We start from the raw sequence: 15,655 nt of genomic DNA, 5'->3' as shown, positions 1-15,655 counted from the left end.
GATGGTGCTCCCGTAACAGAGAGGTGCACTGGCGTTAGGAGGTCCCGTGGCAGTTCCCTAGGACAGGACTTGTTCCAGGTGTCCCTGTCCACCTAGTCCCTTCCATACTAGTCACAATGGGGGTTAGCTACTCCCCCATACGGCGATGCTGCTGGCCCCAGCATCCTGGGGCCTGTGTCCTATCGTGGTGTCTGCAGTACCCAGGATGAGTGGCCGTCCTGAAGGTTTCTCTATAGATTCTGTGGCCAACGATTAATCTCTGTGTTCTGGGGTATGTACTTCTAGAACAGACATCCTCATAGTTCCAGGACCTATTTAGGTTACAGCTTTTTTTCCCTAAGAGGATGGTATATTTCTGGAAACAGGCACTGGCCATGAAGGGAGGTGGTTTGTGAAAAATCTTCTCTTTTCCCTTCCCTTTTGTGGGCAGCACCCCCTGGCCTGGGTGCTACCCTGCCCCCGCCCCCAGAATGCTCCATGCAGCGGGCAGCGCCACCAGCCGGGGGTGGGGGGGGATATGGTGGCCCAAGGTGGAGGCACTCTGTTTGCACTTGGTGGGATGGAGGGCCCGACAGCCCTGTGAGAACAGTCCCAATCACGCAACCCAGGGGAGGCAAGCATGGCAAACTGGGGTCATGTGTTCCTGGGGCGTGGCCATGTGTGCGTCTAGCCCCCATTATGAACTGCCCCGTGCCCACAGTGTGAGTTGGGGGCGGGGATGGATCCCGCTTGTGTGACGGACCGTGGAGAGACCTGGCCGAATGCAGGGTGCCGTGCAGAGGCGAGTGGAGAAGAATGGCAGCCCAGATGCAGCGCCACCGCCGCTGGTTCCAACCGCACGGGGCAGGACTGTCCCCCTTCCCAACACCAGGGGTTATGTACACAGACCACCCACGGCACAAGGGAGCTCCCGAAGGGACCGTAACAGCCATGGGCACGGTGTGAACTCTCTTACAGTCTGAGTAAGGCTGCATTTTATACTTCCACACAATTGAACCCGAGGACAGCTAATTAAATGGTGGATAAGGCAAACCCAGAGGGCAAAGCTCCTATGGTTTGGGTCCCTAGCCGCCTGTGAGAATTCTTGGAAACTTCTCCTGACGTGCCTTGCGAGTAATGAGAGGTATAAGACCTAACGGCAAGGTTGGAAAATGCCTGGCAGATTCACTTTTCCCATTTCCAGCAGAGTAAGGCATGAAAAAAGAATGGAAAGTAAAAGATGGGGATACAGAGAGAGACAAGGATAGTCAGGCATAGGTGGACCAATAGTAAGCCTATAAGGGTAGCTGCAGGGAGTGGGTGGTGGTATGCTTTTAACTGTGTGCCTAAAAACGTTGCCCGGAAATTGCCTTGAGGTGGGCGGACAGACCTATTGTCATCCGGAGGAGAGTCTTCCAGTGGCGAGTGCCCTAGCGGCTTTTAGATGCTCGACTCCTGCTCACATCTTTGCAACAGCAGGTCCGAAAATGGGACAGACAATAAGGGAGAGAGAGAGAGAGAGGGAGGGAATGGAGGGGGGAGAAATGAATGGCAGGAAGCAAGGCAGCGCCTCTCAAGCGTAAGGGAGGCGAGAGGCTGAGGCTTACCGAACTCCCCTGGCTGCCTCGCCAAAGATGATACTGGCAGCTAATTTCTTGTCTCGTCGCAGAAGGAATTCAGGGACAAGGCGGGAGGTCAGGAAAGTAAAGCAAGGGTTTATTTAAGCGATTGTATGCTCCCTAGGGGAGAGCAGCCAGGCTCCGGTGAGTAGCTGCCCTGAGTTTCTTTGGGAAACTTCTTATGTGGATGTAGAAAAGAAGAGGTGGAATATTCATTTGGGAGGGAGAGGTTTGGGGGTTCTTTTCCCTGATTTTCATCAGCCCCACCTTCCTGAGGGGAGGAAGGATTTTTGTCCTTATTTAGCCTTGATTGGAAGTATCGTGGCATCGGTGCACGATAAGAACTTCTTATATGCAAGGCTAATTTTATTGTAATGAGGGCATAGTGACCAAAAGGTTACAATGGACACCAGAGATTCCCGCCTTTTCCCACCTTTCTTTGTCTGCCTTCAGGACACTTGTCACCCCAAAATGTGTGGTTTCCTGTCGGTCTGGAAGTTCCTACCTTTGTCTACCCAAGGACCCCGGCTGTTAGGTGTGTTGTTCCTGCCATTAGGCCATTGCCCACCTTGCTCTGCTCCTATCTAGCTAACTGCCTGCTTTAGCTGTTTATCTTATGGAGTAGGATGAAGAGATGTTTCCATAGAAAAGAAGTGGGGTAGGAATAGATGAAATAAGAAAGGGAGAAAAATGGCTGAGAGAGTGGAAGCAGAGACATGAAGATAGGATATTATGATACTCTTTGTGATTGTCTGAATACTTGAAAATTTCTGAGGGGATTACATTTCTTCAGTGTGAGTTAGGCAGCCCTGAGCTTAATCACAGAAGTAGAGAGTCCCAGTGTGTTTGTAATTCGTGCAACATTTCCTGGGAGATTTAATAATAACGCCAATGCAGAAAATCTGCCCCTTCCCCTTTGAGGCCTTGAGACGGAAACAAAGAGGAACCCTCCTCCTCTGTCGGCCACTGACAGCACCAGTGACAGTTTCTAAAGTGACCAGCTCTGCGCCTTTAGTCTTCCTCCAACACTGATGGCCAAAGGCCACGAGTGGAAGGAAGCTTCCTTTCCTGAATTCAGCCTTTCTCTGCTTCTCCCTGAGCACTTGTCTGTCACCGACCAGGGCTCTAAAGCCAGGAGCCATCAATCAGGAGAGTCTACAAGAATCTGCAGAATCCAGGGGACAACTAGGAATGTGTTCGCTCACCTCTCACTTGTACTGTTGTTTCATGTCAACTCTGACTTTGGCATTATGAACAGAAGACCTGAATTTGTCAGACTTTATGTCCCAGAATAACATTTATTCCTCTCCGTTGCGTGCTTCCTCTGAAGTGTTTTGTGGCAAAGGGGAACGTAGTCTTGGATATTTTGTGGAGCTGACCTCATTTCTTTTATCCAGACTCCTCAGAACATGAGGTCATCTCCTTGAGCAGGACTGAGGATTCCCACAGCACGGACAAATTGACTCCTTCATCCAAATAAAAATGTTACTGAGAGGTTTAAGTATGAGCCTCTCCAGAATGTGCCACTCTGGCATGTGGATTACTTTGAGCTGAAGTCAATCAAGCCTCAGAAGACTCAGGAAGAGCTTTTTACCTCCTCCTTAAGTGTCTAAAAGAATTCAGATAGAAGACCTGGTCCAGGAAGAGAACCATCACCAGGGATAACTATAGAGAGTGTGGGCTGGTGTGGGAGGCTGGGGGGAGCCCAGCAGGGCCTGTTTGTTCTACCTGGCACGGCAAAAACTTGTTTACCAAATATTTGCTCTTGCCACCGTCCTGTGAATTGTCTTCCTTCCCTTTGAAGGCCCAGACCCCACTCTCTTCTCCGGAGCTCAGGATGGCACATAAGCCTCAGTTGCCTCACTGTTGGGAGCCTCTCATGTCTTTGTGGGGCTCACGTACATAAAAAAATTGTTTTTCTCCTGTGAACCTGTCTTATGTCCATTTAACCTGCCAAAGAACCTAGAAAGGAAGAAGGGCAAAGTTTTTCAAGACAAATGCAAAATCTAAGTACCACAGCTGTGATGTGCCAATGGGCTGAAAAATGACAGTAGATACCCAGCACTGCCCTTGGTACACAGTACCTGTTCAATTAGCATTGGAACGTTTCATATATCACTTACCGGTGTGCCAGTCCTCTTCCAGATTAAGACAGAAAATGAATCCCTATTGTTGCATGGAAATGAATTTGCCCTGAATAAGGAAGAGTTCTTAAAATGAAAGCTGATTAAAAATTAAAATGATTCGGGAGACTGATTTTTCTGTTATTGGTGGTTTCCAAGAAATCTGGATGACCCCAAGACAAGGAAATGACAGGGGTGGAGCTAGGTGATTCAAAATGCTCCACAGCTCTGAGGTTCCGTAATCATAAAAGCAGAAAACTTGCTAGCTGCAGGGACGTATGACAGGCCTTAAGGTAGTGTTTTGGATTGCGCTAGACACACACAACTTAAAAGCTCAAGGCTTTCTGATGCATCCCAGTTATAAGTGAAATGGAGAAAGAGGGTGAGAAAGTTAAATAGTTTAATCAGAGCAGTTTTACAATTCTAAAATTAACAAGCAGACCTTGTAATAAAAGAGCTCCAATATTTGCAAAATGACCTTGCTTCCATTCTGAATCTCTTTTTTATTTGTAAAGATTCGCATTACATTTAAAAGGACTCAAAATGGAGTGACTGATATATTATTATCCGTGTTTTTTGATGCAACTGATGAAATCCCTGAATGGATATTGCTTCAGCTTTGATATTAAAAAAATGGCCCGACAAGAAGTCCTTAATCCACAACTGATCACAGGTGGCCAAAAGAAAGAGAAAAACCCAAAACTACTGTCAAGTTCATAATGTATCACATTGTTGGTGGATGACACTGGCTCCAAATATACAATTAAGCCCACGACACTTTATTACTATGGATATAATTATCATGAAAGTTCTTTCACGTGGATCAACTTGCTTCTGAAGGTTTTCTTGGTTCATTTAAACTTGCATAATAAACATGCAATGAATTATTTCTTTTGAAAGTATATTTTTTGCAGTCTTTTTGTTTTCATACAAAGATTTCATAAAGTTGCAATATTGCATCAGAGCATTACCAGAATAAGAGCACAGGGGGAGGGGAAATGGGAATCTGGATGAATGAGAAGAACCTCCTCTCATCCTGAGACAGGCCACCCGTCTTTTTTAAAAGGTGCACGCAAACTGCTTTTCTTACCCTCCCCCACCAAAGAAAAGCATGAAAGAAAAAAAAAAACCCTCACAAAAATCAATCTAGCTAAGAAAAAAAGTCGACATAAGGAAAATAAAGATGTTTTTTCATGCACATATCTTCTGCATAGCTCAACCCACATATAGTAAGGCACTATTTCCCTTCGTAACTGGTGTCCACGGCAATCTGGTAAGTGCTACAGTGCTCTGTGACCATTAGAGAGTTCCTTTCTGGATGGTGAAATAAAGAGGCCGGATGAGTGTGGCTGCCACGCTTCTCTGTGAAAGCCCCATAGTGCAAGCTAATTTCCAGGAGTCTCAGAAGGAAATCTGTGTGTGTAACAATTGAGAGTCTCCAGAATGGTTTTCTTTCCAAAGTTCCTATTTTGTCCTTGTATGAATTTAGATTATTCTTCAGTCATTATTCTCAAAGAAAATACACTAGGTGGGGGAAAAAGCACAGTCAAGTCTTGAGAAACACAGCTTCACTGCTCCGAGAAAGCATATAATGCTGGCAATTCAGAAAATCAGCAGATGTTTCCAAGGGAACAGAGAGAGAGAGAGAGAGAGAGTCTAGAAACAGAAGAACAGAGACAAAGACAGAGAGAGCGTGTCTGTGTGTGTGTGTGTGTGTGTGTGTGTGTGTGTGTGTGTGTTTGTTTGTTTTCGGAGGTGATCTGGGACTGAGATTAATTTAGCTGGTCTTCGTACTGTTTCCGGAAACAATCCCCAGCGGGGAAGAATTCCCAGCACCTTTCTTGATACATCTTCCAAACATAAGATTCCTGTAAAAGTAAAGGCAATGTGTTAAGAACATGTCTTTCCCTAGGATCTCTGTGTTACCACAAAATATAAGATAGAAAGAGACTCAAATTTGTTATTTTACATACATATATATATATGTCACATACATATAATGGTGTATTACACATAGTTATAATCCCAAATTCATTTAGATAGTTCCTGATTATACCAGGTCTTATTTATTTCTACTAATAAATAATCAATCTTCATCCTGACTGTAATATAATAATGATAAAAACCTATTTGTGATATATGATTTTGAGGGTTCCTTAAAACTATTGTTTTTGTTTAATTGTACCATTCAAATTCAAACTATTAACAATGGCAGGTGAATTTGTGGAGGGAGAATTTCAAATAGCTCGGGCAGAACCTTAAACATTTAATATGCAATTATTTATTTATTTTAATTTTTAAAATTGAAGTATAGTTGATTTACAGTGTTGTTAGTTTCAGGTGTACAGCTAAGTGATTCAGTTATACACATATATTTTTTTCTCAGATTATTTTCACTTATAGGTTATTACAGAATATTGAGAATAGTTCCCTGTGCTATACAGTAGGTATTTGTTGCTATCTATTTTATATATAGTAGTGTGTATATGTTAATCACAAACTCCTAATTTATCCCTTCCACTCCTTTCCTCTTTGGTAACCATAGATGTTTTCTATGTCTGTGGCTCTATTTCTGTTTTGTATATAAATTTATTTGTATCATTTTATTTTTGGTTCCACATACAAGAAATATCATATGACTTTTGTCTTTGTCTGACTTACTTAACTTAGTATCATAATCTCTAGGTCCATTCATGTTGCTGCAAAAAGCATTATTTCATAATTTTTTATGCCCAAGTAATATTCCATTGTGTGTGTGTGTGTGTGTGTGTGTGTGTGTATCACATCTTCTGTATCCACTCATTTGTCAGTGGACATTTAGGTTGTTTCAATGTCTTGGCTATTGTAAATAGTGCTGTAGTAAACATTGGGGTACATATCTTTTCAAATTAATCGTTTTCTCCAGATATATACCCAGGAGTGGAATTGCAGGATCATATGGTAGCTCTATTGTTAGTATTTTAAGGAACCTCCATACTGTTCTCCATAGTGGCTGTACCCATTTACAATCCCACCAACAGTGTAGGAGGGTTTCTTTTTCTCCACACCCTCTCAGTATTTATTATTTGTAGACTTCTTGATGACAGCCATTCTGACCGGTGTGAAGTGATACCTCATTGTAGTTTTGATTTACAGTTCTCTAATAATTAGCAATGCTGAGCATCTTTTCATGTGCTTTTTGGCTATCTGTATGTCTTCTTTAGAGAAACGCCTATTTAGGTCTTCTGCCCATTTTTGATTGGGTTGGTGGTTTTTTTGATATTAAGGTGTAGGAGCTATTTGTATATTTTGGATATATTTTGTATATCCTTTGTCAGTTGCATCATTTGCAAATATTTACTCCCAGTCCATAGGTTTTCTTTCCATTTTGTTTATGGCTTCCTTTGCTATTCAAAAGATGTTAAGTTGTTAGGTCCCACTTGTTTATTTTGGTTTTTATTTCCATTACACTAGGAGACAGATCCAAAAAGATACTGCTGTGATTTATGGCAAAGAGTGTTCTGCCTATGTTTTCTTCTAGGAGTTACACAGTATCCAGGCTTACATTTAGGTCTTTAATCCATTTTGAGTTTATTTTCGTGTGTGGTGTTAGGGAGTGTTCTAATTTCATTCTTTTACATGTAGCTGCCCAGTTTTCCCAGCACCACTTATTGAAGAGACCATCTTTTCTCCATTGTATATTGTACCTCCTTTGTTGTAAACTAATTGACCAAAGGTGCGTTGGTTTATTTCTGGGATTTCTTTTTTTTTTTAATTGTTATTGGAGTATATAATTGGTTTACAATGTTGTGTTAGTTTCTGCTGTACAGAAAAGTGAATTTATATATATATATATATATAAATGAAATAATTCCCCTCTTTTTTAGATTTCCTTCCCATTTAGGTCACCATGGAGCATAGAGTAGAGTTCCCTGTGTTACATAGTAGGTTCTCATTAGTTATCTATTATATACGTAGTAGTGTATATGTGTCAATCCTAATCTCAGTTCATCCCACCCCCCTTCCCCCCTTGATATCCATAAGTTTGTTCCCTACATCTGTGTCTCTATTTCTGCTTTGCAAATAAGTTCATCTGTACCATTTTTCTAGATTCCATGTATAAGTGATATTCCATGATATTTTTTCTTTCTCTGATTTACTTCACTCTGTACCACAGTCTCTAGGTTTGTCCACGTCTCTGCAAATGGCACTATTTCGTTCCTTTTTATGGCTGAGTAATATTCCATTGTATATATGTTCCACATCTTTATCCATTCCTCTGCTGATGGACATTTAGGTTGCTTCCATATCCTGGCTATTGTAAATAGTGCTGCAATGAATATTGGGGTGCATGTATCTTTTTGAATTATGGTTTTCTCAGGGTATATGCCCAGTAGTGGGATTGCTGGGTCATATGGTAGTTCAATTTTTAGTTTTTTGATGGACCTCCATACCATTCTCCATAGTGGCTGTACCAATTAACATTCGCACCAACAGTGTAGGAGGGTCCCCTTTTCTCTACATCCTCTCCAGCATTTATTGTTTATAGAGTTTTTTGATTATGGCCATTCTGACCGTTGTGAGATGATACCTCACTGTAGTTTTGATTTGCATTTCTCTAATAATTAGTGATGTTGAGCATCTTTTCATGTGCCTCTAGGCCATCTGTATGTCTTTGGAGAAATGTCTATTTAGGTCTTCCACCCATTTTTTGATTGGGTTGTTTGTTTTATTGATATTGAGCTGCATGAGCTGTTTGTATATTTTGGAGATTAATCCCTTGTCGGTTACAAATATTTTCTCCCATTCTGAGGGTTGCCTTTTCATTTTGTTTATGGTTTCCTTTGCTGTGAAAAAGCTTTTAAATTTAATTAGGTCCCATTTGTTTATTTTTGTTTTTATTTTCATTACTCTAGGAGGTGTTATCTAAAAAGATCTTGCTGTGATTTATGTCAAAGAGTGTTCTGCCTCTGTTTTCCTCTAGGAATTGCATAGTATCCGGCCTTACAATTAGGTCTTTAATCTATTTTCAGTTTATTTTTGTGTATGGTGTTAGGTAGTGTTCTAATTTCATTCTTTTACATGTAGCTGTCCAGTTTTCCCAGCACCACTTGTTGAAGAGACTGTCTTTTCTCCATTGCATATTCTTGCCTCCTTAATCATCGATTAGTTGACCATAGGTGTGTGGGTTTATCTCTGGGCTTTCTGTCCTGTTCCATTGATCTATATTTCTGTTTTTGTGCCAGTACTGTCTTGATTACTGTAGCTTTGTAGTGTAGACTGAAGTCAGGGAGCCTGATTCCTCCAGTTCCATCTTTCTTTCTCAAGAGTGCTTTGACTATTTGGGGTCTTTTGTGTCTGCATACAAATTAAAAATAATTTTGTTCTAGTTCTTTGAAAATGCCATTGGTAATTTGATAGGGATTACACTGAATCTCTAGATTGCCTTGGGTAGTTTATTCATTTTTCAAAAAATTTATTTATTTTTGGCTGTGCTGGGTCTTCACTGATTCACGCAGGCTTTCTCTAGTTGCGGTGAGCAGGGGCTGCTCTTCATTGTGGTGCATGGGCCTCTTATTGCGGTGGTCTCTCCTGTTGCAGAGCACAGGCTCTAGGCGCACTGGCTTAAGTAGTTGTGGCTCGCAGGCTCCAGAGCACAGGCTCAGTAGTTGTGGTGCACGGGCCTAGTTGCATTGCGGTATGTGGGATCTTCCTGGACCAGGGCTCAAACCCATGTCCCCTGTGCTGGCAGGTGGACTCCTAACCACTGCACCACTAGGGACGCTTGGTTTATTCATTCTGACAATATTGATTCTTCCAACCCAAGAACATGGTATATTTTTCCATCATTTTGTGTCATCTTGGTTTCTTTCATCAGCATCTTATAGTTTTCGAAGTACAGGTCTTTGTCTCCTTAGGTAGGTTTATTCCTAGGTATTTTATTCTTTTTGATGCGATGGTAAATGGGATTGTTTCCTTTGTTTGTTTTTGTCCTTATGAAATTCTTTTATTTTTAACTTTTTATTAGAGTGTAGTTGATTTACAATATTGTGTTTCCTCAAGTGAATCAGTTATACATATACACGTATCCACTCTTTTTTAGATTCTTTTCCCATATAGGTCACTACAGAGTATTGAGTAGAGTTCCCTGTGCTATACAGCAAGTCCTTGTTGATTATCTATTTTACATATAGTAGTGTGTACATGTCAATCCCAATCTCCCAATTTATCCCTCTCCCCTTCCCCCCGGTAACCATAAATTTGTTTTTTACATCTGTGACTCTATTTCTGTTTTGTAAATAAGTTCATTTGACCCATTTTCTTAGATTCCACATATATATGCGATATCATATGATATTTGTCTTTCGCTGTCTTACTTCACTCAGTATGACAATCTCTAGGTCCGTGCATGTTGCTGCAAATAGCATTATTCCATTCTTTTTTATGGCTGAGTAATATTCCACTGTATGTGTGTACCACATCTTCTTTACCCATTCCTTTGTCAATGGACATTTAGGTAATGGGATTGTTTCCTAATTTCTCTTTCTGATTATTTGTTGTTAGTGTGTAGAAATGCAACAGATTTCTGTGTGTTAATTTTGTATCCTGCAACTTTACTGAATTCCTTGATGAACTCTAGTAGTTTTCTGGTAGCATCGTTAGGATTTTTTATGTGTAGTATATCACATCATTTACAAACAGTGACAGTTTTACTTTTTTTCCAATTTGAATTCCTTTTATTGCTTTTTCTTCTCTGATTGCTGGGGTTAGGACTTCCAAAACAACATGGAGTAAAAGGGGTGACAGTGGACATCCTTGTCTTGTTCCTGATCTTAGAGTAAATGCTTTTAGGTTTTCACCATTGAGTGTGATGTTAGCTGTGGATGTGTCATATGTGGGCTTTATTATGTTGAGGTAGGTTCCCTCTATGCCTACTTTCTGCAGAGTTTTTGTCATAAGTGGATGTTGACTTTTATCAAAAGCTTTTTCTGCATCTATTGAGATGATCATATGGTCTCTATCCTTTAATTGGTTAATATGGTGTATTACACTGATTGATTTGGGAATATTGAAAAACCCTTACATCCCTGGGATAAATCCCACTCAATCATGGTGTATGATCCTTTTAATGTATTGTTGGATTTGGTTTGCTAGTGTTTTGTTGAGGATTTTCGTGTCTATGTTCATCAGTAACATTGGCCTGTAATTTTTTTTGTGGTATCTTTGTCTGGTTTTGGTATCAGGGTGATGGTGGCCTCATAGAATGAGTTTGAAACTGTTTCTTCCTCTGCAGTTTTTTGGATTAGTTTCAGTATAGGTGTTAACTCTTCTCTAAATGTTTGGTAGAATTCTGCTGTGAAGCCATCTGGTCCTGGACTTTTGTTTTTTGGGAGTTTTTAAATCACAGGTTCAATTCTAGTACTTGTAATTGGTCTGTTCCTATTTCTGTTTATTCCTTGTACCTTTCTAAGAAGTTGTCCATTTCTTCTAGGTTGTCCATTTATTAGCATATAGTTCTTGTATTAGTCTCTTATGGTCCCTTGTGTTCCTGTGGTTTCCTACGTAACATCTCCCTTTTCATTTCTAGTTTTATTGATTTGGGTGCCCTCCCTTTTTTTCTTGATGAATCTGGCTAAAGATTTATTCAGTTTTGTTTATCTTTTCAAGGAACCAGCTTTTAGTTTCATTGATCTTTTCTATTGTTTCCTTCATCTCTATTTCATTTATTTCTGCTCTGATCTTTATGATTGTTTTCCTTCTACTAACTTTGAGGTTTGTTTGTTCTTTCTCGAGTTGATTTACGTGTAAGGTTGGGTTGTTTGAGTTTTTTTTTGGTTCTTGAGCCTATATGGCTGTAACTATAAAGTTTACATGGCTATACACTTCTCTCTTAGAACTGTTTTTGCTGCATCCCATAGGTTTTGGAACCTCGTGTTTTCATTGTCATTTGTCTCTAGGTATTTTTTAATTTCCCCTTTGATTTCTTCAGTGATCCATCGGTTGGTGGTAGCATAGTTTCAATATCACTACTTGTGACTGATCTGTTCCTATGTTCTATTTCTTGCTGGTGCAATGTTGTACCTTTCTAAGAATTTGTCCATTTCTTCCCGGTTCTCCCTTTTATTGGCATATAGTTGCTTATACTAGTCTCTTATGATCCTTTGTATTTCTGTGGTGTCCATTCTGACCTCTGATTTGAGGTCTCTCCCTTTTTTTCTTGATGAATCTGGGTAAAGGTTTATCAATTTTATCTTCTCAGAGAACCAGCTTTTAGTTTCATTGATCTTTGCTATTGTTTCCTTTGTGTCTATTTCATTTATTTCTGCTCTGATCTTGATTTCTGTCCTACTAAATTTGCGTTTTGTTTGTTCTTCTTTCTCTGGTTGCTTTAGGTGTAAGGTTAGGATGTTTGAGAGTTTTCTTGTTTCCTGAGGTTAGACTGTATTGCTATAAACTTCCTTCTTAGAACTGCTTTTGCTGCATCCCATAGTTTTTGGGTTGTCAAGTTTTCGTTGCCATTTGTTTCTAGGTATTTTTTTAAATTTTCCTCTTTGATTTCTTCAGTGATCCATTGGTTGTTTAGTAACATATTGCTTAGCCTCCATGTGTTTGTGTGTGTTTTACAGTTTTATTCCTATAATTGATTTCTAATCTCATAGCATTGTGGTCACAAAGGATGCTTGATATGATTTCAGTTTTCTTACATTTACTGAGGCTTGCTTTTTAGCCCAGCATGAGATCTATCCTAGAGAATGTTACATGTGCACTTGTAAAGAATGTGTATTCTGCTGCTTTCAGATGGAATGCTCTATAAATATCAATGAAGTCCATCTGGTCTTATGTGTCATTTAAGGCCTGTGTTTCCTTATTGATTTTCTGTCTCGATGATCTGTCCATTGATGTAAGTGGGGTGTTAAAATCACCCATTAATATTGCGCTAGTGTCAATTACTCCTTTTATGTCTGTTAACATTTCCTTCTACATTGAGGTGCTCCTATGTTGGGTGCATATATATTTACAATGGTTGTATCTTCTTCTTGGATTTATTCCCTTGATTACTATTTTGTGTCACTCTTTGTCTTTCATAGCAGTCTTTATTTTAAACTCTATTTTGTCTAATCTGAGTATTGCTACTCTTGATTTCCATTTACATGGAATACCTTTTTCCATCCCCTCACTTTCAGTCTGTATGTGTCCCTAGATCTGAAGTGGGTCTCTTGTACACAGAATTTATATGGGTCCTGTTTTTGTATCCATTCACCCAGTCTGTGTCCTTTGGTTGGAGCATTTAATCCATTTACATTTATGGAAATTATCAATAGGTATATTTTTATTGCCATTTTGTTAATTGTTTTGGATTTGCTTTTGTTGGTCTTTTCTTCCTTTCCTATTTTGTTCTCCTGTCTTGTGATTTGATGACCATCTTTAGTGTTGTGTTTGAATTCCTTTTTTTAATGTGTGTATATCAATTATAGATTTTTGATTTGTGGTTACCATGAGGTTTTGATATAGCAGTCTATATATATACTTGTTTGTTTTAAGTTGCTGATCTCCTAATTTCAAATGCATTTCAAATATCCTACATTTGTACTCTCCTCTCACGATTACTGGTTTAGTTATCCTATTTGTGTATGAAGGATTTCCTACCTTTACTGTATATTTGCCTTACAGGTGAGCTTTCCCATTTTGTAATTTTTTTTCTAGTTGTTGCCTTTTCCTTTCTGCCTAGAGAAGTTCCTTTAGCACTTGCTATAGAGCTGATTTGGTGGTGCTGAATTCTCTTAACTTTTGCTTGTCTGTAAAGCTTTTGATTTCTCCATCAACTCTGCATGAGAGCCTTGCTGTGTAGAGCATTCATGGTTGTAGGTTTTTCCCTTTCATCACTTTAAATATATTATGCCACTCCCTTCTGGCCTGCAGAGTTTCTGCTGAGAAATTAACTGCTAGTATTATGGGGAATCCTTTGTATGTTATTTGTTGCTTTCCCATTGTGGCTTTTAATATTTTTCTTTAATTTTTGTCAGTTTTATTATTGTGTGTCTTGGTGTGTTCCCCCTTGGGTTAATCCTGCCTGAGACTCTATATTTCTTGGACTTAGGTGACTGACTGTTTCCTTTCCCATGGTAGGGAATTTTTCAGCTATTATCTCTTCAAATATCTTCTCAGGCCCTTTCTCTCTCTCTCCCTTCTGGGACCCCTATAATGTGAATGTTGGTGCCTTTGACATTGTCCCAGAGGCTGCTTAAACTGTCCTCATTTTTTTTGATTCTTTATCCAGTTCTGAAACAGTGATTTCCACCACTCTATCTTCCAGCTCACTTATCCGTTCTTCTGCCTCATTTATTCTGCTATCAATTCCTTCTACTGTATTTTTCATTTCACTTATTGTATTGTTCAGTTGTTTGGTTGTTACTTATATTTTCTAACTCTTTGTTAAAAACCTCCTGTTCCTTCTCACTCTGTGCATCTATTCTTTTCCTGAGTTCTTGCATCTTTATGATCATTGCTCTCAACTCTTTCTCAGGTAGGTTGCCTATCTCCATGTCCCTTAGTTGTTCTTCTGGGGTTTTGTTCCTTCGTCTGGAACATATTCCTCCGCCATCTCATTTGTCTGAATTTCTATTTGTATTTTTATGTATGTGGAAGGTCAGTTATGTCTCTTGACCTTGGAGAAGTGGCCCTCTGTAGGGGATGTCCTATGTGTCCCAGCAGTACACTCCCCTCTCATCACCCTCTCATCAGGGTAGTTTCTGACCTGTGTTTGCAGACTCAGTTCCACAGTGTGGAGGCGATTGTAGTTTTCTTCCTTCTGGTGTCTGCCCCCTAGTGGGTGAGGCTTGTGCAGGCTTCCTGGTGGGAGGAACTGGTGCCTCCCCACTGGTGGATGGAGCTGGGTCTTGGCCCTCTGGTGGGCTGGCCATGTAAGGGGCGTGTCTGGAGGTGGCTGTGGACTCAGGAAGCCTTTAGACAGCCTGTCTGCTGATGGGTGGGTCTGCGTTCTCACCCTGTTGGTGGTTTGGGTGTTGGGTGGAGCCAGGTCTTGGTGCCAAAATGGCGGCCTCTGGGAGAGCTCAGGCCAGTGAATCCACTGGTGTCCTTGTCCCCATAGTGAGCTACACCTGCTTCCCCAGGAGACTCTCCAAGACCAGCAGGTAAGTCTGGCCCAGGCTCCTATGAAGTCACTGCTCTTGCCCTGGGTCCTGGGGCACAAAGACCTTGTGTGTGCCCTCCAAGAGTGGTATCTCTGTTTTGCACAGTTCTTTGGAGCTCCTGCACTCAAGTCCTGCTGGCTTCAAAGTCAAGTGCTCTGGGGTGGGGGTGGGGGTCCTCCTCCTGATGCCAGACCCCAAGGCTGGGGAGCGTGATATAGGGCTCAGAATTCTCACTCCTGTGGGAGAAGTTCTGCAATATAATTATTCTCCAGTGTGTGGGTCACCCATCTGGGGTGGGTATAGGATTTAATTATATTGCAAGTGCACCCCTTATACTGTCTCGTTGTGGTTTCTTCTTTGTCTTTGGATGTAGAATATCTTTTTTGGTAGGTTCTAGTCTTTTTTTTACCAATGGTTGTTTAGCATTCAGTTGTGATTTTGGTGTGCTCCTGAGAGGAGGTGAGCTCAGGGTCCTTCTACTCTGCCATCTTGTCCCAGGATATGCAATTATTTTTAAATGACTGTAATACTATTGAATGAAGTTCATTTGAAATCATCTGCTATCTGATTAAGCAATCAAGTATATTATAATTATCAAAACCCAAACTCAGCATTTTCAGCTAATAAATGTGCAATTCTAATTTTACTTTTTCTACTACAGCAATCTTTGCATACACATCCAGGATAACAGGAATGTTATACTAAGATACCATGACTAATACCTGAAAGTAATTCCAAAGTTAATGTTTAATGTACACATTCCAAAATGCAGAGATTCTTTTATCGTCATTTCTTTTAGATG

The 15,655-nt window shown here is 40.4% G+C and overlaps 1 protein-coding gene across 2 annotated transcripts in view; it reads right to left on the bottom strand.

Annotated features, from left to right (window-relative positions):
- Positions 1 to 5,472: 5,472 nt before the first annotated feature.
- RYR2 (ryanodine receptor 2) overlaps positions 5,473 to 15,655 on the bottom strand; it is a gene marked incomplete at its 5' end in the record, with an annotated part of 721,806 nt that continues 711,623 nt past the window's right edge. For both annotated transcript variants that reach the window (XM_082674159.1, XM_082674158.1), the window contains one exon: positions 5,473 to 5,589. In XM_082674159.1, coding sequence (XP_082530285.1) covers positions 5,494 to 5,589 — 96 coding nt within the window. In that variant the 3' untranslated portion in view covers positions 5,473 to 5,493. The remainder of the gene's footprint in view (positions 5,590 to 15,655) is intronic.

Source organism: Grampus griseus (genome assembly GCF_964374135.1).
Source record: "Grampus griseus genome assembly, chromosome: 16".
NCBI lineage: Eukaryota > Metazoa > Chordata > Mammalia > Artiodactyla > Delphinidae > Grampus > Grampus griseus.
The sequence above is the reverse complement of the archived record's forward strand: the minus strand, read 5'-3'. Positions and strand labels throughout refer to the sequence as shown.